Source organism: Ranitomeya imitator, chromosome 4, assembly GCF_032444005.1.
Source record: "Ranitomeya imitator isolate aRanImi1 chromosome 4, aRanImi1.pri, whole genome shotgun sequence".
Lineage (NCBI taxonomy): Eukaryota > Metazoa > Chordata > Amphibia > Anura > Dendrobatidae > Ranitomeya > Ranitomeya imitator.
The window spans coordinates 368,794,685-368,821,258 of record NC_091285.1 but is presented as its reverse complement, the minus strand read 5'-3'; the positions used below and the strand labels follow the sequence as shown (position 1 = coordinate 368,821,258).

General features: G+C 44.0%; 1 protein-coding gene across 1 annotated transcript in view; it reads left to right on the top strand.

The window, feature by feature from the left end:
• Positions 1-26,574, top strand: part of LOC138676167 (cadherin-related family member 4-like) — a 245,039-nt gene that overhangs the window by 77,670 nt on the left and 140,795 nt on the right. The window contains exons 6-8 of the mRNA XM_069765150.1: positions 1,118-1,221; positions 17,458-17,603; positions 17,853-18,032. Of these exons, the coding sequence (XP_069621251.1) occupies positions 1,118-1,221; positions 17,458-17,603; positions 17,853-18,032 (430 nt within the window). The remainder of the gene's footprint in view (positions 1-1,117; positions 1,222-17,457; positions 17,604-17,852; positions 18,033-26,574) is intronic.

The window sequence follows — 26,574 nt, the reverse complement described above, 5'->3', positions numbered from 1 at the left end:
AGGAGGAAGTTAACTTTATTCCCCTTGGCATCATTCGGGTTTCAGTCTTGGAGGTGTCGCTGGTGCAGCCTCAGTTACCACTTTGTATTTAGAGAGTGTCGGCAGTGACCACGCACCCAGCACTGACTGCTGTCAGTCAGTGCAGGAGATGTGGTTGCTGCCACTTCTCTATATACAGAGCCGTGACCAAACCTATGCCAGCGCCACCCCATTACTGAAACTCGAACACTGCCAGGAGGATTGAAGATAATTTCCACCTGGTAGTGGGGCTCTAAGGGTCGGCGCTGGGCAGGTTTAGAATGCTATTAATTTGCCGACTAAACCTATATCTGCATGTTAATAGTGTTTGTCATTATCTGATCATATGGCAAAATCTAGCATTACTGTACATACTAAAAACATATTAAGACAGTGGGGGTTTATTTGGCAATTTTGTGCAAAATATGCTTGGCAAATCTGAAAATTGAACTAAAGTATGATTTTATAGCGAAACACAGCTCTTGCAAAAATTAAGAGACCACCACATTAAAACCCTGTCATGGGCAGCCCAATCTCCAGACCTGAACCCCACTGAAAACCTCTGGAATGTAATCAAGAGGATGATGGATAGTCACAAGCCTTTAAATAAAGAAGAACTGCTTCAATTTTTGTGCCAGAAACATTGTGAAAGACTGGTGGAAAGCATGCCAAGATGCATGAAAGCTGTGATTAAAAATCATGGTTATTCCGCAAAATATTGATTTCTGAACTCTTCCTGAGTTAAAACATTAGTATTGTTGCTTCTAAATGATTATAAACTTGCTTTCTTTGCATTATTTGAGGTCTGAAAGCCCTGTTTTTTTTATTTTAACCATTTCTCCTTTTCAGAAAAAAATAAAAAATGTATTGCTTGGAAATTCGGAGACATGTTGTCAGAAGTTTATAGAATAAATGAACAATTTTCATTTTACTCAAAAATATACCTATAAAGACAAAAAACAGACAAACTGAACATTTTGCAGTGGTCTCTTTATTTTTGCCACAGCTTTATGTCATCTTTCTGTAGTAGTAGTAGTAGTAGTAGTATACAATAGAGTTGTTTTTGTTATTCTGATTATTATCTTTTATTTCCTATTAGGAATTTAGGCTTTTAATATCAGCAACAGCTCCGAGTGGTCTTTCTTGTGAAGGAGGGCTCGTTATCTATATTAAAGATTTAAATGATGAGGCTCCAAAATTTGTGTAAGTTTTTCTTTATTTTATAAATAGGAGACAGTGTAAGGGAAGTTTGTTGGATCCACATTCAAAATCTGTGACAACTAACTGTTACCATATATACTCGAGTATAAGCTGACCTGAGTATAAGCTGAGACCCCTAATTTTGCCACCAAAAATGGTAAAACTTATTGACTCCAGTATAGGCCTAGGGTGGGAAATGCAGCAGCTACTGGTAAATTTCAAAAATAAAAATAGATATCAATAAAAGTAAAATGTATTGAGACATCAGTAGGTTAAATGTTTTTGAATATCCATATTGAATCAGGAGCCCCATATAATGCTCCATACAGTTCATGATGGGCCCCATAAGATGCTCCATACAAAATACACCCCATATAATGCTCCAGAAAGTTCATGATGGGCCCTATGAGATGCTCCATACAAAAATATGCCCCATATAATGCTGCACAAAGGTTAATAATGGCCCCATAAGATGCTCCATATTAAAATATGCCCCATACAATGCTGCATAAAAGGTTAATGATGGCCCCATAAGATGCTCCATAGACAAATATGCCCCATATAATGCTCCATAAAGATTGATGGCCCCATAAGATGCTCCATAGAATAATATGCCCCATATGCTGCTCCATAAAGGTTGATGGCCTCATAAGATTCTCCATAGAATTATATGCCCCATAATGCTGCTGCTGCGATTAAAAAAAATTACATACTCACCTCTCGTCGTTGGGTGCCCGATGCCGGTGTCCAGAGCAGGCGGGGACACAGGCACGCTATGGGGGCCAGATGCCAAAGCTACCACTGGCTCAGGCCCCCGGCACTTGCGATATTCACCTATCCCTGTTCAACTGCCGTGCACCGCTGTGTCTTCCGGGTCTCTACAGTGACTGTTCAGGCAGAAGGCGCGCACTAACCATGTCCTTGTGCCCTCTGACCTGAACATCACAGGTGAATATCGCATGTCTCACCCTCACCGTCATACTCACCCCTCCTGGCACGGTCTATGCTTCTCAGATGGTCTCTAGCACTGGCAGCTTGTTCCTGTGTTCAGCGGTCACATGGTACCACTCATTAAAGTAATGAATATGCACTCAACGCCTATTGGAGAGGAGTAGCATCCATATTCATTATTTCAATGAGTGGTACCACGTAACCTCTGAACACAGGAAGAGCTGCAGACGCCAGAGACCATCTGAGAAGCAGGGACGGCACCAGGAGGGGGTGAGTATGATGTGACAGCCGCCACTCCTCCCGCTCTCCCTCCCCGCCAACCCCCTTGGACAATGACTCGAGTATAAGCTGAGAGGGGCACTTTCAGCCATAAAAAAATGGGCTGAAAATCACACCTTATTCTTGAGTATATACGGTATGTATTATTCTTAATAATGGTCTTCACTCGCTCCATTATACCTTTAATTTTCACACTCCTGTAGCTATTTCCCTAGATTGGGGTGAACACTATGCGTCTTACGACTAGTGACTTTTTCTATAGGGATCCATTGTAGATTCCAATACATAGATCAGCATTAAATAAATTAAAGTGAATCTGTCATATCCTCAATGCTATTAACCTGCAGATACAGAGTTAATCTACAGATTAATAGTATAACAAATCTATTTGGCCGCCTTACCTAAAGTGTGACAAATGAGGAAAAGAAACTTTATTTATCTTGGGAGCCACCAAATTCAATAGAAAAAATCGATGTGAATACTTTTCTGCCCAATGATGACAAAAGTATTCTTGGAGTGATACCTTTTTTGGCTAACCAGAAAATAATATATGTTTAAAAAGCGGCGCTGTGGTTTAAGTACCCTTAACTGCCACTGTTAGAAGCCGTATCGGCAGTCGTTAAGGAGTTAAACAACATGTATGCAAGTACCTGGATCAGAATTAAGTGATGAACCAGAATCAGCAATGTAACTAATAAGTCAAGTCAGATTAACTTAATTTCCTTTTATGACAAAATCACTGACTGGGTGGATCAGGGAAACACAGATGATATAGTATATCTTGACTTCAGCAAAGCATTTGACAAATTATCTCACACTATCCTTATTGAAAATATGACCAATTATGGAATGGAGAAGGCAACTGTATGGTGATTCATAAGTGGCTTAGTGATCGGACCAAAAGAGTGGTCATATATGGCTGCACATTAATTTGAAAAAATATCTCAACAGGGCTCTGTTGTTCAACATCTTTATCAATGATTTAGTTGAAGTAAATGAAGGTAAACTGATTAAATTTGTTGATGATGCAAAGCTAGGAGGGATAGCTAACACTAGAGAAGAGAGAGAGGATTCAAAAAGTTTTAAACGAATTACACTCCCTGACAGAAGTTATGTCACTTATCCATGTTATGAAAATAAATGCTTGTAACCTGACGTTAAGTTCATTCATTAATTGTATAAATTATTCTTTTCAAAGCTGAAACCCTCCGAAATGTGGTTTAAGTTAAGAAAATAAATTGGCATCAATGCAGAAATATTGATCAGTTAATGGACACAGAATGGTCAGATTTTGGCAAGACAAATGTTTTGTCGCCCATAGAAAGTAATGTGATATTCAAAAAAATAATTAACTTAAAATACAAATTATTAGAGGCATATTTGATATTTTGTGTGACTTCCATGAGCTTGAAGGACTGCATTCATGCGGTTCAACAATGATTCATACAATTTATTAATGAAGTCATCAGGAATAGCAAAGAATGCAGTCTTACATGCCTCCCAGAGTTCATCTAGATTCTTTGGTTTTGTCTTCCAAGCTTCCTCTTTCATCCTACCCCAAACATGCTCAATGATGTTCATGTCTGGTGACTGGGCTGGCCAGTCATTGAGCACCTTGATTTTTTTTGCCTGAAGGAACTTTGTTGTAGAGATGGATATATGAGATGGAGCACAATCCTGCTGCAGAATTTGACCCCTTTTATGGTTTAGAATATAAGAGGTAGCTAACACTTCTTGATATTTTAGGCTATTGCTATTGCCTTCCACCTTGCAAATGTTTCGCACACCCCATATTGAATGTAACCCCAGACCATGATCTTTCCACCACCAAATTTAACTGTTTTCTCGCTGTAATTTGGATCCATACTGGCCCCAGTAGGTCTCCTGCAGTATTTGGGGTGGCTGTGCTGTAATTCTACTGAAGATTCATCAGAGAAATCCACCTACTGACACTTTTCCAGCGTCTATCTGTTTAGCATGTTGTGGGACTTTGCAAATGCCACACTTTTTTTATTTGTCTTTTGTTTAGTGCTGGCTTCTGGGCACTGATTCGACCATGGAGGCCATTTCGAGACAGAATAGAAACAAACTGTTCTAGTTGACACAGGGACTTGAGGTGACCAGGCCTGTTGGAGCTATGATACAGTGGAAAAAAGGCTTGCTTTGTATTGTCTAACCAACAAACATTCCTCCTGAGCAGTTGTCTTGCGGGGTCTGCCAGACCTGGGCTTGTCAAGCACATCTCTCTCTAGTCTCCTTAAATCTTTTTTAATTCTTTGAACTTGATGCTGAGACAGGTGCCAGCTGTTAGGAGTCGAGTTTCCTCTGCTGCACAGGGGGAATCTCGATCCGTGTCTGCTGCGGTCTCCCATTCAGCATCGGCCGCAGTGGGGTCTGCTCAGCGGAGACGTTGCTCCCAGCGTCTCGCTGAGGCTGATTCTGTGCATAGGGTCACTACTGCCTTTCCTGGCTTTCCTGTGGTACCCTGCACTGATCTGCGGCAAGCAGGCCTCTCTGGGACTAAGTCCTTATTTACACACACTGAGCATGCCCAGGGCAAGGTCTCCCATTGGAGGTCGAGGGTCACATGCTCAGGTACTGCAGCGCATCCCATTGGTCCTCCAGGAAGGTCCTGAAAGGGCAAAACTTCGGTAGCAGCTTCCTGTGCTGCAACTATATAAGCTGCGCATGACCGCACGGCCATGCGCTAGTATTGTCTAAACTTATGTGCTTTGTGCCAGTGTGGTCACATGTGTGTGTGTTCAGGGACCCGGCTGAAATAAGCCCCTAGAATGCTGGCTCCTCCGGCGAGGAGATTGAGTCTGAGTGTATTCAGGGACCCGGCTGAAATAAGCCCCTAGAATGCTGGCTCCTCCGGCGAGGAGTTTTGTGTATTTGTGTGACCACTGACTGCTCTCTGTTTGGGCAGTTAGCCTGTGCCTCTGTGGAGTCTAACAGGGCACAGTGCTTTCCTTTCACGGCTACTCAGTGAATTAACTGCGTTAGTCTATACCGCCATATAGCTCCGCCGTTTGCTAGCAGCAGGTACTCCTGCACGGTGGACCCCGGGCTGCGAACGCACCAATATCAATAAACATCTCTATTTACTCGGTGCGTTCCGCTAACCTTAACAGAATACTAGCGCCAGGGTCTGGCTAGTAAATGGCGGACATTCAGCAATCTTTGCGGTATATCCAGCAGCTGGAGGGTAGGTTGGCGGCTCTCGAGAGCGCAACCTCAGCTGTGGATGTTGCCGCAGTTGCTGTACAGGCTGCTAGCGTGGCTGCAGCAACCTTGTCCACTGCCACCCCTGTTCCGACATTATCTCACCTCCCGCTGCCTGAAAAATTTTCTGGAAATAGCAAAACTTGTAGGGGATTCGTGAGTCAGTGCTCTATTCACCTCGAGCTCCTGGCTGCACGTTTTCCTACAGAGCGGGCTAAGGCGGGATTTATTGTGTCTCTCTTGTCAGACAGGGCGTTGGAGTGGGCTATGCCGCTGTGGGAGCGTGGTGATCATGTGGTGCAGAGTGCTCCGTTGTTCCTGAGCACTCTGAAACAGGTCTTTTTAGGACCTCAAGTCACCCATGACACAGCGCTCCAACTACTGGCATTAACTCAGGGTGAGTCCTTGGTCAGCCATTTTTCCTTCCGCTTCCGTACTTTAGCTTCCGAGCTGGAGTGGTCGGATAAAGCCCTTATCCCCATATTTTGGAGGGGCCTGGCTGACCACGTTAAGGACGCTCTGGCCACTAGGGAGATTCCTGCCACACTGGAGGAGTTAATAACTGTCTCTACTCGTACTTACCTCCGTTTTAACGAGCGGAGGTTGGAGCGAGCCCAGTGTAGGCAGAGGTTTCGGCTGGCTCCCACCTTCGCCAAACCTTTAGAGTCTCCAGTCCAGGCATCCGAGTCACATGAGGCCTTAGAGGTGACACGAGCGGGATCCAAGTCTCAGTCCGCCCGTGCACTTAAGGTCCGTCATGTTTGCCAGCAGTCAGGACATCTTGCCTCCAAGGGTCCTCAGCGGTCGGGGAAACATCAGCGTCTAGTGGCAGTTGGAGGAGGTACACTAGACACGGCGACGTTTGCCTCAAATTTGTCCTTCAAGCGGACAATTACCATAGGCCCATCCACTCTTATGGTCGAGCTATGCGTGGATTCTGGGGCAGAGGGTAACTTTATGTCTTCCGCTTTAGCCCAGCGTCACGCAATACCCTTGGTGATGCTCGCCAAGCCAGTAACCATGTAATCTGTGTCTCCATCACATCAGGAGATAATCTCCCTATTAGTCATTCCTGAGGGAATTGATGAGGTCCTGTTGGGGATACCATGGCTTCGCTACCATTCTCCTCATATTGAGTGGTCCTCTGGGAGAATTTTGGGATGGAGTAAATCCTGCGAGGGTAGAGGGTAGATGTCAGAGGGAGTGCGTTCAGGTTGCTACTACACAGGTACCCGCAGATCTTTCCTCTCTCCCCAAGCACTATTGGCACTATGCAGACGTGTTCTCCAAAAGAGCTGCGGAGACCCTTCCGCCTCACCGCCCCTATGACTGTCCTATTGACCTCTTGCCTGGTGCTGAGCCTCCCCGGGGTCGAGTCTATCTGTTATCTCTCCCGGAGACGGAGGCAATGTCCCAGTACATCCAAGAGAATCTGGCAAGAGGATTCATTAGGAAGTCAGTGTCACCGGCAGGGGCTGGGTTCTTCTTCGTACAGAAGAAGACTGGAGACTTACGTCCATGCATAGACTACAGGGGTCTTAACGCCATCACTGTTAAGAACAAGTACCCATTACCCCTGATATCTGAGCTTTTTGATAGGCTGCGGGGAGCAAGGGTATTTACAAAGTTAGATCTGCGGGGTGCTTACAACCTGATTCGCATCAGTGAGGGGGATGAATGGAAGACGGCTTTTAACACAAGGGATGGGCACTATGAATATCTGGTGATGCCCTTCGGGCTCTGTAATGCCCCATTCCAAGACTTTGTGAACGACATCTTCCGGGATATGCTCACCACCTCAGTCGTAGTCTATCTGGATGATATTCTCATCTACTTTCCAGATATTGACTGCCATCGGAGAGATGTTCGCAAACTCTTCGACCTCTTACTGGCAAACTCCCTCTACGCCAAGTTGGAGAAGGGTGTGTTTGAGCAGGAGTCCTTGCCTTTCCTTGGTTATATCATCTCTGCCCAGGGTTTGGCTATGGATCCTGCCAAGCTACAGGCTGTAATGGACTGGCAAGAACCCCATTCTCTTAAAGCGGTGCAGCGCTTTATGGGGTTCATTAATTACTATTGCCAGTTTATTCCACACTTCTCAACTTTGGTAGCTCCCTTGGTTGCCCTCACCAAGAAGGGAGCAAATCCCAAGTTGTGGTCAGAGGAGGTCTCCAAGGCTTTTCTCTCGATTAAGTCACACTTCGCTAGCGCTCCCATCCTACATCGCCCTGATGTAGATAAACCATTTATCTTGGAGGTGGATGCCTCATCCGTTGGTGCTGGAGCAGTCCTTTTCCAAAAGGATGCTCAAGGTCGGAAGCATCCTTGCTTCTTCTTCTCCAAGACCTTCACACCAGCGGAGAGGAATTATTCCATCGGGGACAGGGAGTTGCTAGCTATGAAGTTCGCTTTTTCAGAGTGGAGACACCTCTTGGAGGGAGCTCGCTTTCCCTTCCAAGTCTTCACTGACCACAAGAACTTGGTGTATATACAGACGGCCCAGCGGCTGAATTCTCGCCAGGCTAGATGGTCCCTGTTCTTCTCCCGGTTCCATTTTACTCTCCATTTTCTCTCCGGGGAGAAGAACGTTCGTGCCGACGCTCTCTCCCGCTCCGTAGTGTCATCTGAGGAGGAGGAGGAGGAGCCTCGGCTTATTGTCCCTTCTGAGAGCCTGAGAACTGTAGCTCCGGTTTCGCTAGAGTCTGTGCCCCTGGGCAAGACTTTCGTGCCAGCTAACTTGCGACCGGAGGTTCTCTCTTGGGCTCACTCCTCCAGAGTGGGTGGGCATTTTGGGACCAAGAGGACATCTGAGCTTTTGGCGAGAACATACTGGTAGCCGCATATGGCCCGAGATGTCAGGGACTATATTCAGGCGTGCGTTTCTTGCACCCAGAATCGGTCTCCTCGGCAACGGCCTTCTGGGTTGCTTTGCCCTCTACCGGTGGCAGACAGGCCCTGGGAGATGGTTGGGATGGACTTTGTAGTGGGCTTACCCAAGTCGCGTGGCTGCTCCGTTATTTGGGTTGTCACCGACCATTTCTCTAAGATGGTGCATTTGGTGCCGCTCCCTCGGTTACCTTCTGCACGGGCCTTGGCGGTGTTGTTCATTAAACACATTTTCCGATTACATGGTATGCCTGATAAGATTGTCAGCGATCGGGGTCCCCAGTTCGCGTCTCGGTTTTGGAGAGAGCTCTGCCGTTTACTCAGCATAGAGTTGAACCTCTCCTCTGCATATCATCCCGAGACCAATGGGTTGGTGGAGAGAACCAACCAGACTCTGGTGACATATTTGCGACATTTCGTCTCTGCTAGGCAGGATGACTGGGCATCTTTGCTACCTTGGGCGGAATTTGCCTTGAACAACGCCGTAGCCGATTCCACTGGCCAGACTCCTTTTCTCCTTAATTACGGCCAGCATCCGCGTGTCCCTGTGCCCATGCCCGTGTCATCCACCGATTCTAGGGTGGCAGACTGGGCAGTGAAGGCACGTGACATCTGGGACCGCACACAGGATGCCATCCGGGCCTCCAAGGAGAGAATGAGGGTTTCGGCTGATACACATCGGCGCCCCGCTCTGGTCTTTGCTCCTGGTGACTTAGTGTGGCTCTCCGCCCATAACATCAGGCTGCGAGTTGAGTCGACTAAGTTTGCTCCTCGCTACATATGCCCGTTTAAGGTTCTGGAACAGGTCAACCCTGTGGTCTACCGTTAGGCTATTCCTCCACGCCTTGGTATCACCGATACTTTTCACGTTTCCCTCTTAAAGCCCGTTCGTTTGTCCCGGTTTTCTGAGTCATCTGCTGGGACATCGGGTTCATCCACGGATGAGTTTGAGGTGAATGCTATTGTGGGGTGCAAGGTGGTACGTGGCAAGAAATTTTATCTGGTGGACTGGAAGGGTCACGGCCCAGAGGATAGAACCTGGGAGCCTGTGGAGCACATTCGGGCTCCGCTGCTTATTGCAGCTTTTGAGCGTAGTGAGGCTCAAGGAGGGGGGGGCCCTAGGAGGGGGGGGTAATGGTAGGAGTCGAGTTTCCTCTGCTGCACAGGGGGAATCTCGATCCGTGTCTGCTGCGGTCTCCCATTCAGCATCGGCCGCAGTGGGGTCTGCTCAGCGGAGACGTCGCTCCCAGCATCTCGCTGAGGCTGATTCTGTGCATAGGGTCACTACTGCCTTTCCTGGCTTTCCTATGGTACCCTGCACTGATCTGCGGAGAGCAGGCCTCTCTGGGACTAAGTCCTTATTTACACACACTGAGCATGCCCAGGGCAAGGTCTCCCATTGGAGGTCGAGGGTCACATGCTCAGGTACTGCAGCGCATCCCATTGGTCCTCCAGGAAGGTCCTGAAAGGGCAAAACTTCGGTAGCAGCTTCCTGTGCTGAAACTATATAAGCTGCGCATGACCGCACGGCCATGCGCTAGTATTGTCTAAACTTATGTGCTTTGCGCCAGTGTGGTCACGTGTGTGTGTTCAGGGACCCGGCTGAAATAAGCCCCTAGAATGCTGGCTCCTCCGGCGAGGAGTTTTGTGTATTTGTGTGACCACTGACTGCTCTCTGTTTGGGCAGTTAGCCTGTGCCTCTGTGGAGTCTAACAGGGCACAGTGCTTTCCTTTCACGGCTACTCAGTGAATTAACTGAGTTAGTCTATACCGCCATATAGCTCCGCCGTTTGCTAGCAGCAGGTACTCCTGCACGGTGGACCCCGGGCTGCGAACGCACCAATATCAATAAACATCTCTATTTATTCGGTGCGTTTCGCTAGCCTTAACACCAGCCACCTCTCTAGTGGATCTGGTCTTCAGATTCTTGATAATCCAGGCTTTGGTCGAAGGGTGGAATTTTGGCATGTTGTCAGAGCTCAAGTTGCAGTTCAAGTGAAGGTCTGGGGTGCTGGGTTTCTTTTTACACACACACACTAATTAACCGATCATTTACTGAGTGCAGGTGAGTATGTAAACTAGGATTGGGTGCATTATATGACCAGGCGATAAAACTTTTGTCTTGTCAAAATCTGACCGTTCTGTGTCCATTAACTGATCAATAATTCTGCATTGATGCCAATTTATTTTCTTAACCTAAACCACATTTTGAAGGGTTTCAGCTTTCAAAAGAATAATTTATACAACCAATGTATGAATCTAACGTCAGGTTATAAGCTTTTATTTACATAACATGGATAAGCTACATAACTTCTGTCAGGGAGTGTAAAACTGTGTGCAGCAACTAACCAAATGAATTTCAACAGGGAGAAATGCAAAGTCCTAAATCTGGGTTGGAAAAAAGAAAAAAGCATATACAGCATGGGAGTGTTAGGGGTCAAGTTACTGCAGCAGCTCCCATTTGTCCTCTAGTAAGGTCCTGAAGTTGCTCAGGTACTGTAGCAGCTCCCATTGGTCCTCTAGGAAGGTCCTGAAGTTGCTGCAGCTATAAAAGGTTTGCATGGCCGCACGACCATGCGCTAGTATCAACTAAGTTACGTGTTCTACGCCAGTGTGGTCATTGGTATGTGGTTTCAGGGTTCAGCTGAAAAAAGCCTCTAGAATACCGGCACCTCTGGTGAGGAGTTTTGCGTGTGCTATTCTGACTGCATGACCACTGTTCGCTCTATTTGGTAGCTGTGTTCCTCTGTGAGGTTAACAGAGCACAGCATTCTCTTGTCTTAAGTGACTCTGTGAGGTAACTGAGTTCAAGAGTTCACTTATACCGCCATATAGTACTGTCAGTTACTAGCAGCGGGTTTTACTCCTGCACAAATGCACCTTATACTCTATAAATATATTTCGTGTGTTCCACCAAACCCTAACAGGGAGGAATAGGAATAAGCGACAGTACATGTGATAAAGTCTTGGGTACACTAATAGATCCCAGACTGAACATGAGTCAACAGTGTGATGCAGCAGCAAAATTCTGGGATGCATGAACAGAAGTATACAGCCTAAGTCATGTGAAGTAATTATCCCACTCTACTACTCTTTGGTCAGACCTTATCTGGAATACTGTGTCCAGTAAAAAGCCATGAAGAAACTGGAGTGAATTCAGAGAAGAGTGATCAGAATGGTGACCGATCTGCAAACAATGTCCTATGATTAATGGTTAGAGGATTTGGGAATGTTTAGCTTGCAAAAGAGAAGACCGAGGAAATTTAATAGCTGTCAACAACTATTTCAAGGGCTGTAACACTATAGAGAGATCAGCTTTAATTTCATTTGCATAAGAAAAGACTAGAAGCAATGGGATGACACTTAATGGGAGGAGACACAGATTAGATGTTAAAAAATACTTTTTGACAGTGAGGGTGATGCACGAGTGTAATAGGCTGGCACGAGAGGTGGTTAGTAGGGTTGAGCGACTTTTAGTTTTTTAGGGTCGAGTCGGGTTTCACGAAACCCGACTTTCTCAAAAGTCGGGTTGAGTGAAATCGGCCGATCCTATTGAAAAGTCGGGGTCGGGGATCGGCAGAACCTCGAAACCCAATGAAAGTCTATGGGGTTTTTTTTTATATATATTTCCTTCAGGGCGATATAGCAGAAAAGCCGGTAATTCAATTACCGGCTTTTCATTTCTCCTGCCAAAACCCGACATGATATGAGACATGGATTACATACAGTAAACCATGTCATATCCCCCTTTATTTGCATATTCCACACGATAGTAGTGTGTATGTGCAAAATTTCGGCACTGTAGCTCTTAAATTTAAGGGTTAAATCGCGGAAAAAATTGGCGTGGGCTCCCGCGCAATTTTCTCCGCCAGAGTAGTAAAGCCAGTGACTGAGGGCAGATATTAATAGCCTGGAGAGGGTCCACGGTTATTGGCCCCCCCTGGCTAAAAACACCTGCCCCCAGCCACCCCAGAAAAGGCACATCTGAAAGATGCGCCTATTCTGGCACTCTCTTCCCATTCCCGTGTAGTGGTGGGATATGGGGTAATGAAGGGTTAATGCCACCTTGCTATTGTAAGGTGACATTAAGCCAGATTAATAATGGAGAGGCGTCAATTATGACACCTATCCATTATTAATCCAATAGTATGAAAGAGTTAAAAAAACACAAACACATTATTAAAAATTATTTTAATGAAATAAACACACTGTTTGTTTTAATGTTTTATTGTATGCTCAATCCACTGGCTGAAGACCCTCATTCTGTAACAAATAAAAAATAATAAACCAACAATATACATACCTTCCGTAGATCTGTAACGTCCCACGTTGTAAATCCATCTGAAGGGGTTAAAATATTTTACAGCCAGGAGCTCTGCTAATGCAGCGCTGCTCGTGGCTGTAAACCCCAGCGAATGAAGGTAATTTAGGTCAATGACCTGGAGTTACCTTCATTCGCAGTGATGCACCCCCTGCTGGATGTCCCTGGAGCGTGGGAAAAGTTCCCAAGCTCAAGGTCATATGAGGACATCCAGCAGGGGGCGAATCACCGCGAATGAAGGTAACTATAGGTCATTGACCTACATTACCTTAATTCTCTGGGGTTTACAGCCACGAGCACAGCTGCATTAGCAGAGCTCCTGGCTGTAAAATATTTTAACCCCTTCAGATGGATTTACAACGTGGGACGTTACAGATCTACGGAAGGTATGTATATTGTTGGTTTATTATTTTTTATTTGTTACAGAGCGAGGGTCTTCAGCCAGTGGATTGAGCGTACAATAAAATATTAAAACAACCTGTGTTTTTATTTCATTAAAATACTTTTTAATAATGTGTGTGTGTTTTTTTTAACCATTTAATGCAAATGGATTAATAATGTATAGGTGTCAGAATTGACACCTCTCCATTATTAATCTGGCTTAATGCCACCTTACAATAGCAAGGTGACATTAACCCTTCATTACCCCATATCCCACCGCTACACGGGAATGGGAAGAGAGTGGCCAAGTGCCAGAATAGGCGCATTGCTAAAAGTCGGCGACTTTTGAAAAGTGCCGATCTGTTTCGCTCAACCCTAGTGGTTAGTTCTCCTTCAATTGAAGTCTTTAAACAGAGGCTGGACAGACATCTGTCTGAGATGCTTTAGTGATTGCTGCATTGAACAGGGGGTTGGACCAGTTGACCCTGCAGGTCCCTTCCAACTCTACCATTCTATTATTCTATACAGTATGTCAATACAAGCTAGGGAGAAACTTTTGCTGGCCATCATCAATGAGTTTGTCAATATTAATGAGTTTTTAAATTATGCTACCTTTTATCTTTTTATTTTATGTTTTTTAGAATTTAGTTGTAATTGTCATTATATAGAGGAAACAATAAAAACCACTAAGAAACTAATGAATAACCATAGTTCAAATATTAAGAGTGACATTCTGAATCATGATGTTTCAAAACAGTTTCTATTGCCCTTGTTCAAAATTTTTGTAGATATTCAAGATCTGTACATAAACATATGATAGTTTAAATACTTGCATTATACTGAAAATAATCAGTAATATTTTTATAAATGATCCTTTTTATTGCTATTTTTATTTTTTTTACATGTCGTTATATTATTTAACTCATTTGTCAGACTATTGCTAATCATATGAGATCAATATCAAAAGGTACCCATATTGAGCAAAACAAGTTTAGGGGGAAAAAAACTCACATTCTGTACATTGCAAAAGAGAGGGTAAAGAAAAACCCCAAAAGCATATATTCTTAAAAGCTGATTTTTATTTTAACCAGTTAAAACAAATAAGCAGGTAACTAGTTACATAGAGACTGTTGGACAGTGATGCAAGGAAACCACTACCAAATACAAGCTATAATAATAAAAATGTACCATATAAGTGATTCTGACACAAGGTCTAAAGTGCTACAGTTTTGAAGGGTTACATTTCCATGATAAACTACAAATTGAAAGACTTGGTTAGAGATTGTACACTTACATGTAACGAGTGCTGCTTTTTGTAGTGCATCCGCCGCCCCAACTCACGTTTCGTTAGATCTTCATCAGGATTGCAAATATTAGTCGTATAAACTGAATGCATGCATTATTTTTTGCTGTTATTTGGAATAAGAATTTCTCATGTAGGCTTCTGTATTTCATTAAGTTCAACTTGTTTAAATGTTGCTTACTTGAATTCAATTTCTTTGGCGCTTACTGTTGCTGATATCAGGTATAACATTTTTTATTATTTATTAGTTTATTATTAATTGAATGTTTTAATAAATCCATGTCAATTGTTACTTTAATATACTGATTATGAATGTGTTTGGTTCAAGTATTTTGACCTGATTTGTGAGTTTTTGATTATGCCACTTGTATGCGTGGTAAAGAAGTTTGTCTTAAAAAATCAAACTGTGCTTTAATCACCCTCATGAATCCAGCAGAATCACAGCCACTGCTCCTGGTGTGTGTTATTGTCTGCAATACTGACATCACGTCAACTGTGCTGCAGTCAATCCGCGGCTCTAAAGGTACCTTCACACTGAGAAACTTTTGAACGATAACGATAGCGATCCGTGACGTTGCAGCATCCTGGATAGCGATCTCGTTGTGTTTGACACGCAGCAGCGATCAGGATCCTGCTGTGACATCGCTGGTCGGAGCTAGAAGGCCAGAACTTTATTTAATCACTGGATCACCCGGTGTCATCGCTGGATCGGCGTGTGTGACGCCGATCCAGCGATGTGTTCACTTGTAACCAGGGTAAACATCGGGTTACTAAGCGCAGGGCCGCGCTTAGTAACCCGACGTTTACCCTGGTTACCATTGTAAATGTAAAAAAAAAAAAAAAAACACTACATACTCACATTCCGGTGTCTGTCACGTCCACCGCCGTCAGCTTCCCGCACTGACTGTGTCAGCGCCGGCCGGCCGTAAAGAAGAGCACAGCGGTGACGTCATGACATCAACGCTGTGCTCTGCTTTACGGCCGGCCGGCGCTGACAGTCAGTGCGGGAAGGTGACGGCGGGGGATGTGACAGACACCGGAATGTAAGTATGTACTGTTTTTTTTTTTTTACATTTACAATGGTAACCAGGGTAAACATCGGGTTACTAAGCGTGGCCCTGCGCTTAGTAACCCGATGTTTACCCTGGTTACCTGGGGACTTCGGCATCGTTGGTCGCTGGAGAGCTGTCTGTGTAACAGCTCTCCAGCGACCACACAACGACTTACCAACTATCACAGCCAGGTTGTATCGCTGGTCGTGATCATTGGTAAATCGTTTAGTGTAACGGTACCTTAACAATCTCATCCCAGCTCAGCTCATTGGAAATGCAGCACTCTGACCGATGGTAATGATATCAGCGCAGATCAGAGCTGCCAGTGTTTCTTGCACTGTCATGCATATAACAGCATGGGAAACACATGATACTCGGGGTGCCAAACCCGAAACAGCAACATGGAGAAATTGTTGAGAAGTCCATGCATGAACACTAGGTTGGGTATGAACCCCAAACTTTACAGTTTGGGTTTGCCCATCTCTAGCCATTATCTTAGGAAGAGCCACCCACTACAGTAATTGCCTGCAGCACTGTTGACGTAAAGCACATACATTTTAAAAAAAGTAAAACAAACAATTGCTCCTTTGGACAGGCATTTTCTGAAAGTCGAAAACCCCTTTAGTGCCACTGCATACTCTTCCCTGAGAATGTTTTCGTCCTTCACTCACATTCTCACGCAATCCATTCCTTACACTGAGGAGCTCTCACGCCCAAACTTGCATTGTATTGGAATTGAATTCAGACTAGAATAAATATTACTCTGCTTTATTGAGAAGGCAGTAGCATCCCTTATATTGGCAGTGCTCATGCACATTCCTATATTTTGAGTTTCATTTTGAAGTGGATGAAATCTGGACTAAGACTTGATCTGCAGGGGGAATGGCAGCTCTAAGGAAGATTGATTCCATCACAAATCCAGCAGTGTTCTGCCTGATATTGCACAACTGAATTGGTGAGCACAAACACTTATATCAGTGTGAGAGTTTTACACTGATGGTTTTACACTATTTAGTTTTATCAACACTATCTGTAGGAAGGAAGGCAACCTACATATGCGCGAGCACTCAGACAAAGTCTAACTGAAATGTCTGCAGCATAGAAGGACTATGTAAGTTAGGTGAGCTAGGGAGCTTATTATTGTGCAGTACTGCAGTATATATCGTATTTGGAAAACCGAGATCTATAAATAGCTGTTCGGTAATACAGAAAAATATAAAGTCAGCATAACAAACTACTCTTTGGAGTCCCATGCATAAGAAAACTACATTCTAATATTGCCAATGAAAACAAATAAGACTTAATGTATGTAAGGTAGATCCTACTCATTGCTCACTTATCCAACATTGCTGTTGTTTTTTTCTAAATGGCTTTGAAAGGTGTTATTCAGGTTTATCATGAATCTGAATTTGTGTGCACTGTCAGGATTCTTTGCTGCCGGCGGCAAGACAGAATGGTCATGCGATTGAAAATATTTGACATTTGACATTGCATACTTCTGGTCACATTCTAACTAGACATGAAAGGCCTTGCTCAATTTCCTTATATTGAGCAAGGCCTCGCAGTCCTATTTGGAATTTATCCAGAAGCATGCTTATCACATTCTTGCAGTCACATGTTCGCTCTGTCTCATCAACAGCAACAGAGAATCCTTACAGTGCGCTCTGTGCACAGTGTAAAGATTCAAAAGTCTGCAGTCACATAGAGTGACTGCGGATCTTCGCGATAAACCTGAACAACCCCCTTAATTAATCATAATCTAACATTAATACAACCAAAAGGTAGTACTGATATGAATAATTTACAGTTCTGTTGCTGGATTCTTTTACTTCTCTTTACAGTAAAATTGAGAATGACACCATATATGTACCTGAAAATACACTCATTGGATCCATCTTAGAAGTTTTTGAAGCAATTGATAGAGATGCTGGAAGTAGAATCACTTATGCCTTTCCAGTCGAAACAAACTTGTTTAAAATGAACGAAGGTATGTTCTCTTTTTTTGTAAAAATAAACACGAATTAAAAATAAAAACTGTCAAAAAGCTCAAACTGTATTGCACTTTGACAAAAGTATAAAAAGGGTAAATCTGATATGTGCAACTTAAATTAATTAGTACAAAACTTAAGTGCAAATATATTTAAAAGTTATTTATATATAAAGTTTACAACCACATTTTGCATTTTTGCCATCCACGTTCCAACACAACTGATTGCAATGTGATTTTCTATTACAGTTTCTGGTGCATTAACTTTGCTTCAACCAATGGATTATGACCACCCTGACAATCACACAGCATATTCCTTAGTTGTCACTGTTTCTGATGGTGTTCATACAGATATGTATCCCTTCCATATTGTTATAGAGAACGTGGATGAGCCACCAGAGTGTGACCCTGCCTTTTCCACTGGCACAGGTAAGAACATTGTTATTTCAGGTTTGGTAATAAACTAAAATAAAATCTAATAATTAATAAGGAATTTAAAAAGGATACCCAGCAATGTAACTCCTATTTAAATGAGCTTATATTGTAGGGTGGAGCTCATATCACATATACATTTTTCTGCACTATTGTTATACAGTCCTTCAAAGTGAAAGCTGCACTATGATTCATTCTTTACTAAGGCTTACTTTTTTGTTTTTATTGCTATTACTGCCAGCCTCTGTTACACTGTTACCCGCATTAAGAACCTTTTTTACTATTTGGCCTGCTAAATAATAATAATAATTTTATTTCTATAGCGCCAACATATTTGGCAGCACTTTACATTTTAGGGGGGACTAGTACAGACAACAGACATTATAGCATAACAATAAACACATAGATAAAAACAGATACCAAGAGGAATGAGGGCTCCACTCGCAAGCTTACAAACTAAACCTAATTTAGAATTTTGAGAAATCTTGCAATTTTCATATTTGCCATTGGGCTGTTTAATACACTCATAAAACTTATACCTCCTGTTGTTTCAGGAATTCCACATGTAAATTAGCAGCACTAAGCTGATTTAAACCCTATATTTTGTATTGAAGCATCTAATGAGGGTGTGCAAATGTCATTGTAAATGAGGAGCAGCTGAGGGGACTATGAACTCACTTATTGTGAATAATAATAATATGTTGCACGAACATCCCTTCGTTGTGGAGTTGGACCACAACCCCCTCAGCTGGTTACACATAGTCTCCGGGACGAATGGGAAGTTGCTGCATTGGAGCCTGGCGCTCCAGCAGTACCACTTCTCCATTCACCAAAAACGTGGCCACGACCATGGCATCGCTGATGGGCTATGACAGCAAGGAGAGATTGCAGGAGTGCGCTCGGGGAACACAATAATGTGATGCCCTATAGAGCCCTCTAAAGGGGAGGTGTGAGATATGGGAAAATGATATCTAATTGATATCATTTTGGTGCTATATATATAAATAATAATCATTTTGATATCTGATTGAATTCCCTAGCAGATACAGTTGGCCCAAAATACTTGCTCCAAACTCAGTCCTCACCGTTGGCATTCCCCGAGGCCAATTGTTTTTTTAAATTAGCTCGAGCAACTAGGCCTTTGAAACTCTCCCCAGGGGTGCCAAAAGACATAGGCAATATCTCTGAACCAAGCCGAGCACATAATCGGAATCTGCACTCCATTCCCCACAAGCCCATACCACACAGCCACCCCTAGAACTCTGCATTATTGAGTTATAAAGCATAGCTACCAGGAATTAAATATGGTAGCCATATTTTGTCTCCCTGCACAGATAAAACCCAGCAGAACTCATTGGCGCCACTGCTGTCTTGTTTACAGCTTTGGGCGGAAAGTTATGGAGATCCACGGTTCTGCCTGGAAAACCATACTCTCAGATATGGGAGGAGAGAGGCTGCACAGCCCAGGGGTTGGCACAGAATATGGGAGGGAGCAGCCTAGGGGATAATAGGCAGCTCCTCATTTTGGACTGAGTTTTTCTACTGGCAGGAGGCCCGTTAGCTGACACAGCCAGAGAATCACGTAACAAAGATTTGTACCTGTGACCCATCAGCGCCTCCCTGTGGTCACATGCTACATCACATGGTAATTGTAATCTCTCTGTACCCTACCCTTGTACTACACTGCTGACTGTATACTTGTAGATTTGTTCTTGTACATATATACCTGCATCTTTCTAGTGCGCCTTTTGGCGATTAGATATAAAATTAATCTTGGGCTGCTCATTTATCTCAATTCATGAATCCCCACATCTGCATGCTCAGTTAGTTATTATACGCTACCCCAGGGTTGGTTTCTTACCCGATATAAGCCTGTTCTAAGAGGGGCTTATACCTAACGAGAAACTGGTGGCAGCATACCACACTGTGTTAGGGAAGAACTCTGACAGTGATGGCCGGGAGGTTTACATATATATCCCCAGCCTGGACTGGTGGTATATATCCCCCCTCACTGGGAGCTCCTCAATAACTCTTACCTATAAGGGAAGCCTATCCAGCCACTATTTTCTCTCTGTCATTCCCTGACTGACCTGGGGTAAGTGGTGGTGCCAGAGAGCCAATCCCTGCTGGGTCATTCTCTCCCCTTCCCAGAGGTGAGTGAAGTCAACACAGCATATTGGGTCTCTCTCTAGGTGTGGCAGCAGATGTGCCAGGGGATTGATGAGATGCTGAAGCTGGGTGTGATCCAGGTATCCAACAGTGCGTGGGTATCACCCCTCGTCCTCGTCCCTAAAAAGGACCAAACAACCCAGTTCTGCATGAATTACAGGGAGCTCAACACTGTCAAGTTCACCGATGTGTTCCCTATGCCACACATCGATGACCTGCTCAATCAGTTGGCCAGGGCTAAGTACCTGACCATCATGTATCTGAGCTGGGGATATTGGCAGATCCCTCTGACCCATGAGGCCCAGGAGTGCTTTGACTTTATCACCCCGTTTGGACTATACGAGTCCACCATGATGCCATTTGGCATGAAGAATGCCCCTGCCACTTTTCAGCGGATGATCAACACTGCTCCAGGGACTTAAAGGGTACGCATCCGTGTACCTGGGTGATATTGCCATCTTCTGTCCCACATAGGAGAATCACCTAGAGCATCTGATGCAAGTGCTTCCGTGGATCCATCATGCAGGTTTGACCATTAAGCTGGAAAAGTGCCAGCTGGGCATGAGCAGGGTCCTCTACCTGGGTCACTGGGTAACCGGGGGTTCTGAAGCCCGAACCCAGGAAAGTGGATGCCATCACATCCTGGCCCACCCCCAGGAGCCAGAAACAGGTGATGTCCTTCCTGGAGACCCCTGGGTACTATAGGAGGTTTGTCCAACACTATAGTACCTTGGCCAAGCCCCTGATGGACCTCAACAAGAAAATGCTGCCTCTCGCAGTTGACTGGTCAGTCGCCTGCGACACCACTTTTCAGGAGCTTAAAACCGCCCTCTCCAGCTCCCTAGTACTACAATAGTACATGAAGTTATTTAGCTTTTCGAACCATCTTCACACCAGTAACTTAAAGTAATCTTTACATGCATGAATTTTTCAGTCTCTCACATGGTTCTTGAGGAATATTTATGCTTTCTACTTTAACTGTTGCCTAAAATAACGATAGATGATGCCTAATATGTGGGCAGCATTTGTTAGGCACTGCTTGTATGATTTCAGCAAGGTATGGTTGACCTTGCTGCATTTCAGAGAAAAACATACTTTAATAACTGACGGGGACTGAGGCCACACAAAAGACTAGTCAGACAGGTGGATCCAAGGCAGCTTCTTTCCACCCGTTGCCCTGGATTGACAGGCCTCATACAATACATGCACGTAGTCTCTTGACCGTGCCTAACAGCCTTTATCTGCTCTTATGTCTCTATCTCTATCAGTTAAATCAGTATTCTCTCAAGCACACATTTTCTTCAATTCACTGTTGTGCTTTCTCACACTATCAGTACAGTTTCTTCTGTTTTTTTGTGACTTTCCCTCATTATTTCTATAGCAATGCTATGAGCTGTGATGTCCTCTTAATATCCAAAGTCACCACAAAACAACTGCTGCATTTCCTGCTTTTGTTTTTATATAGGCTATGAAAGTCTCTTTAATTGGCAATGCTATAATATTTGATGTGATAGGCAAGGCATTATTGGGAAGCCTGCATGGCTGTGCCTGAAGTCAAGTGATCTTTCTCTACATAGTAACATAGTTTTTAAGGCTGAAGGAAGACTTTAAGTCCATCTAGTTCAACCCATAGCCTAACCTAACATGCCCTAACATGTTGATCCAGAGGAAGGCAAAAAAAAACCATGTGGCAAATAGTAAGCTCCACTTTGGGGAAAAAAATTCCTTCCCGACTCCACATACGGCAATCAGACTAGTTCCCTGGATCAACGCCGTATCAAGTAATCTAGTATATATACCCTGCAACATTATACTTTTCAAGAAAGGTATCCTATCCCCTCTTAAATTTAAGTAATGAATCACTCATTACAACATCATATGGCAGAGAGTTCCATAGTCTCACTGCTCTTACAGTAAAGAACCCATGTCTGTTATTATGCCTAAACCTTCTTTCCTCCAGACGTAGAGGATGCCCCCTTGTCCCTGTCTTAGGTCTATGATTAAAAAGATCATCAGAAAAGTCTTTGTACTGTCCCCTCATATATTTATACATCAAAATAAGATCACCCCTTAGTCTTCGTTTTTCCAAACTAAATAGCCCCAAGTGTAATAACCTATCTTGGTATTGCACACACCCCCAGTCCTCTAATAACCTTGGTCACTCTTCTCTGCACCCGCTCTAGTTCAACTGTGTCTTTCTTATACACCGGAGACCAGAACTGTGCACAGTGCACAGTGTGGTCGAACTATTGACTTGTATAGAGGTAAAATTATGTTCTCCTCATGTGCATCTATGCCTCTTTTAATGCATCCCATTATTTTATTTGCCTTTGCAGCAGCTGCCTGACACTGGCCACTGAACATGAGTTTGTCATCCACCCATACTCCCAGGTCTTTTTTATTGACGGTTTAGCCCAGAGATTTAGAATTAAGTGCATAGTTATACATCTTATTACTTCTACCCAAGTGCATGACCCTACATTTATCCCCATTAAAGCTCATTTGCCATTTATCAGCCCAAGCTTCTGCTTACACAAATCATCCTGTAATATAAAATTGTCCTCCTCTGTATTGATTATCCTGCAGAGTTTAGTGTCATCTGCAAATATTGAAATTCTGCTCTGAATAGCCCCTACAAGGTCATTAATAAATATGTTAAAAAGAAGAGGGCCCAATACTGACCCCTGTGGTACCCCACTGCTAACCACGACCCAGTCTGAGTGTGCTCCATTAATAACCACCCTTTGTTTCCTATCCCTGAGCCAGCTCTTAACCCACTTACACATATTTTTCTTTATCCCCATTATTCTCATTTTATGTATCAACCTTTTGTGTGGCACCGTATCAAAAGCTTTTAAAAAGTCCATATACACTACGTCCACTGGGTTCCCTTGGTCCAGTCCGGAACTTACCTGTTCATAGAAGCTGATCAAATTAGTCTGACATGAACGGTCCCTAGTAAACCCGTGCTGATACTGGGTCATGAGGTTATTCCTCTTCAGATACTCCAGTACAGCATCCCTTAGAATGCCCTCCAGGATTTTACCCACAGTAGAGGTTAAGCTTACTGGCCTATAATTTCCGAGTTCAGTTTTTGTCCCTTTTTGAATATTGGCACCGCATTTGCTATACGCCAGTCCTGTGGTACAGACCCTGTTATTATGGAGTCTTTAAAGATTATAAATAATGGTCTATCAATTACTGTACTTAATTCCTGCAGTACTCGGGGGTGTATTCCATCCGGGCCCGGAGATTTGTCAATTTTAGTGATTTTTAGATTCCGACGTACTTCCTGCTGGGTTAAGCTGGTGACATTTAATGGGGAATTTTTATCACTAGTCATTTTGTCTGCCATGGGATTTTCTTGTGTAAATACTGATGAAAGAAAGTCATTTAGCATATTGGCTTTTTCCTCATCCTCATCCACCATTTCACCCAGACTATTTTTAAGGGGGCCAACACTATCATTTTTTAGTTTCTTACTATTTACGTAGTTAAAGAATATTTTGGGATTATTTTTACTCTCTCTGGCAATGAGTCTCTCTGTCTCAATCTTTGCTGCCTTGATTTGCTTTTTACAGAATTTATTTAATTTTCTGCATTTATTTAATGCCTCCTCACTACCTACTTCCTTTAATTCTCTAAATGTTTTCTTTTTGTCACTTATTGCGCCCCTTACAGCTCTATTTAGCCATATTGGTTTCCTCCCATTTCTAGTACAGTATATACTCGAGTATAAGCCGACCCGAGTATAAGCCGACCCCCCAAATTTTGCCACAAAAAACTGGGAAAACTAATTGACTCGAGTATAAGCCTAGGGTGGGAAATGCAGCAGCTACCGGTGAATTTCAAAAATAAAAATAGATGTTCCATACCGTTCATTATTGCCCCATAGATGATCCATAGAAAGCTGTGCCATATATAATGCTCTGCACCGTTCATTATGGCCCCATAGATGCTCCACATAAAGATGTGCCATATAGAATGCTCTGCACCGTTCATTATGGCCCCGTAGATGCTCCATAGAAAGCTGTGCCACATATAATGCTCTGCACCGTTCATTATGGCCCCATAGATGCTCCACATAAAGCTGTGCAATATATAATGCTCTGCACCGTTCATTATGGCCCCATAGATGCTCCATAGAAAGCTGTGCCATATATAATGCTCAGCACCATTCATTATGGCCCCATAGATGCTCCATAGAAAGCTGTGCCATATATATAATGTTCTGCACCGTTCAGTATGGCCCCATAGATGCTCCATAGAAAGCTGTGCCATATATATAATGCTCTGCACCATTCATTATGGCCCCATAGATGCTCCACATAAAGCTGTGCCACATATAATGCTCTGCACCGTTCATTATGGCCCCATAGATGCTCCATAGAAAGCTGTGCCATATATAATGCTCTGCACCGTTCATTATGGCCCCATAGATGCTCCATAGAAAGCTGTGCAACATATAATGCTCTGCACCGTTCATTATGGCCCCATAGATGCTCCACATAAAGCTGTGCCTTATATAATGCTCTGCACCGTTCATTATGGCCCCATAGATGCTCCATATAAAGCTGAGCCCCACATATAATGCTCTGCACTGTTCATTATGGCCCCATAGATGCTCCATAGAAATCTGTGCCATATAGAATGCTCTGCATCATTCATTATTGCCCCATAGATGCTCCATAGAAAGCTGTGCCATATATAATGCTCTGCACCCTTCATTATGGCCCCATAGATGCTCCATATAAAGCTGTGCCCCATATATAATGCTCTGTACCGTTCATTATGGCCCCATAGATGCTCCATAGAAATCTGTGCCATATAGAATGCTCTGCACTATTCATTATTGCCCCATAGATGCTCCATAGAAAGTTGTGCCCCATATATATTGCTCTGCACCGTTGATTATGGCCCCATAGATGCTCCATATATAATGCTGCTGCAATAAAAAAAATCACATACTCACTTCTCTTCGCTCAGGACGCCGGTGCATTCAATATTTACCTGCTCCTTGTGCAGCTCCGTCTCCAGCACTGACGCTCAGCAGAGGGCGCGCACTGACTACGTCACCGCGCCCTCTAACCTGAGCATCACTGCTAGAGGACGCTGCAGACGGAGCCGCACCAGAACGAGGAGAGGGAAAAATCACGCTACGCTCCCCTCTGTCATGATCCCAATGGCAGGGGATCACTAAAGGACAAGCACAGATACAAACAAGCTCTAGGGCGATGGAACCTGAGCTGACCGCGACCCTGAACCTAACACACAAATAAAAGTAGCCGGGGAACGTGCCTACGATGATCCTAGACGTCTCGCTCCAGCCGAAGATCTAACTTCCCCTATTAGAAGAAACACAGACCTCTCTTGCCTCCAGAGAAATACCCCACAGAAATAGCAGCCCCCCACATATAATGACGGTGAAATGAGAGGAAAGCACATACGCAGTATGAAAACAGTTTCAGCAAAATGAGGCCCGCTAAAGCTAGATAGCAGAGGATACAAAAGTGAACTGCGCGGTCAGCGAAAAACCCTTCAAAAAACCATCCTGAAATTACTTGAACTCATGTGCCAACTCATGGTACATGAGGAGCAATTTCAGCCCACTAGAGCAACCAGCAGCAATAATCACATATCTGCAGGCTGGACTAAAAAAACAAATAAAGCAAAACACCAAAACAGGAAAATCCAAACTTAGCTTGACCAGAAGGTTCTAGGAGCAGGGAGCAGAGGTAACAAGACACACTGGATACATTGATAACCGGCGAGGAAATGCCAGCAAAGCCAGGTTAAATAGGAAACTCCCATATCCTGATGGAACAGGTGGAACCCAGAGACCCAGGAAAGACAAGTCACCCAGTACCATCAGTAACCACCAGAGGGAACCCAAAAACAGAACTCACAACAGTCCCCCCCCTCTTGAGGAGGGGTCACCGAACCCTCACGAGAACCACCAGGGCGACCAGGATGAGCCCTATGAAAAGCGCGAACCAAATCATCAGCATGAACATCCGAGGCAACCACCCAAGAATTATCCTCCTGACCATAACCCTTCCACTTGACCAAATACTGGAGTTTCCGTCTGGAAACACGAGAATCCAAGATCTTCTCCACAACATACTCCAATTCTCCCTCCACCAGCACTGGAGCAGGAGGCTCAAGCGAAGGAATAACAGGTACCTCATACTTCCGCAACAACGACCGATGGAACACATTATGAATAACAAACGATGCCGGGAGATCCAAACGAAATGACACAGGGTTAAGAATTTCCAAGATCCTATAGGGACCGATGAACCGAGGCTTGAACTTAGGAGAAGAGACCTTCATAGGAACAAAACGAGAAGACAACCACACCAAGTCTCCA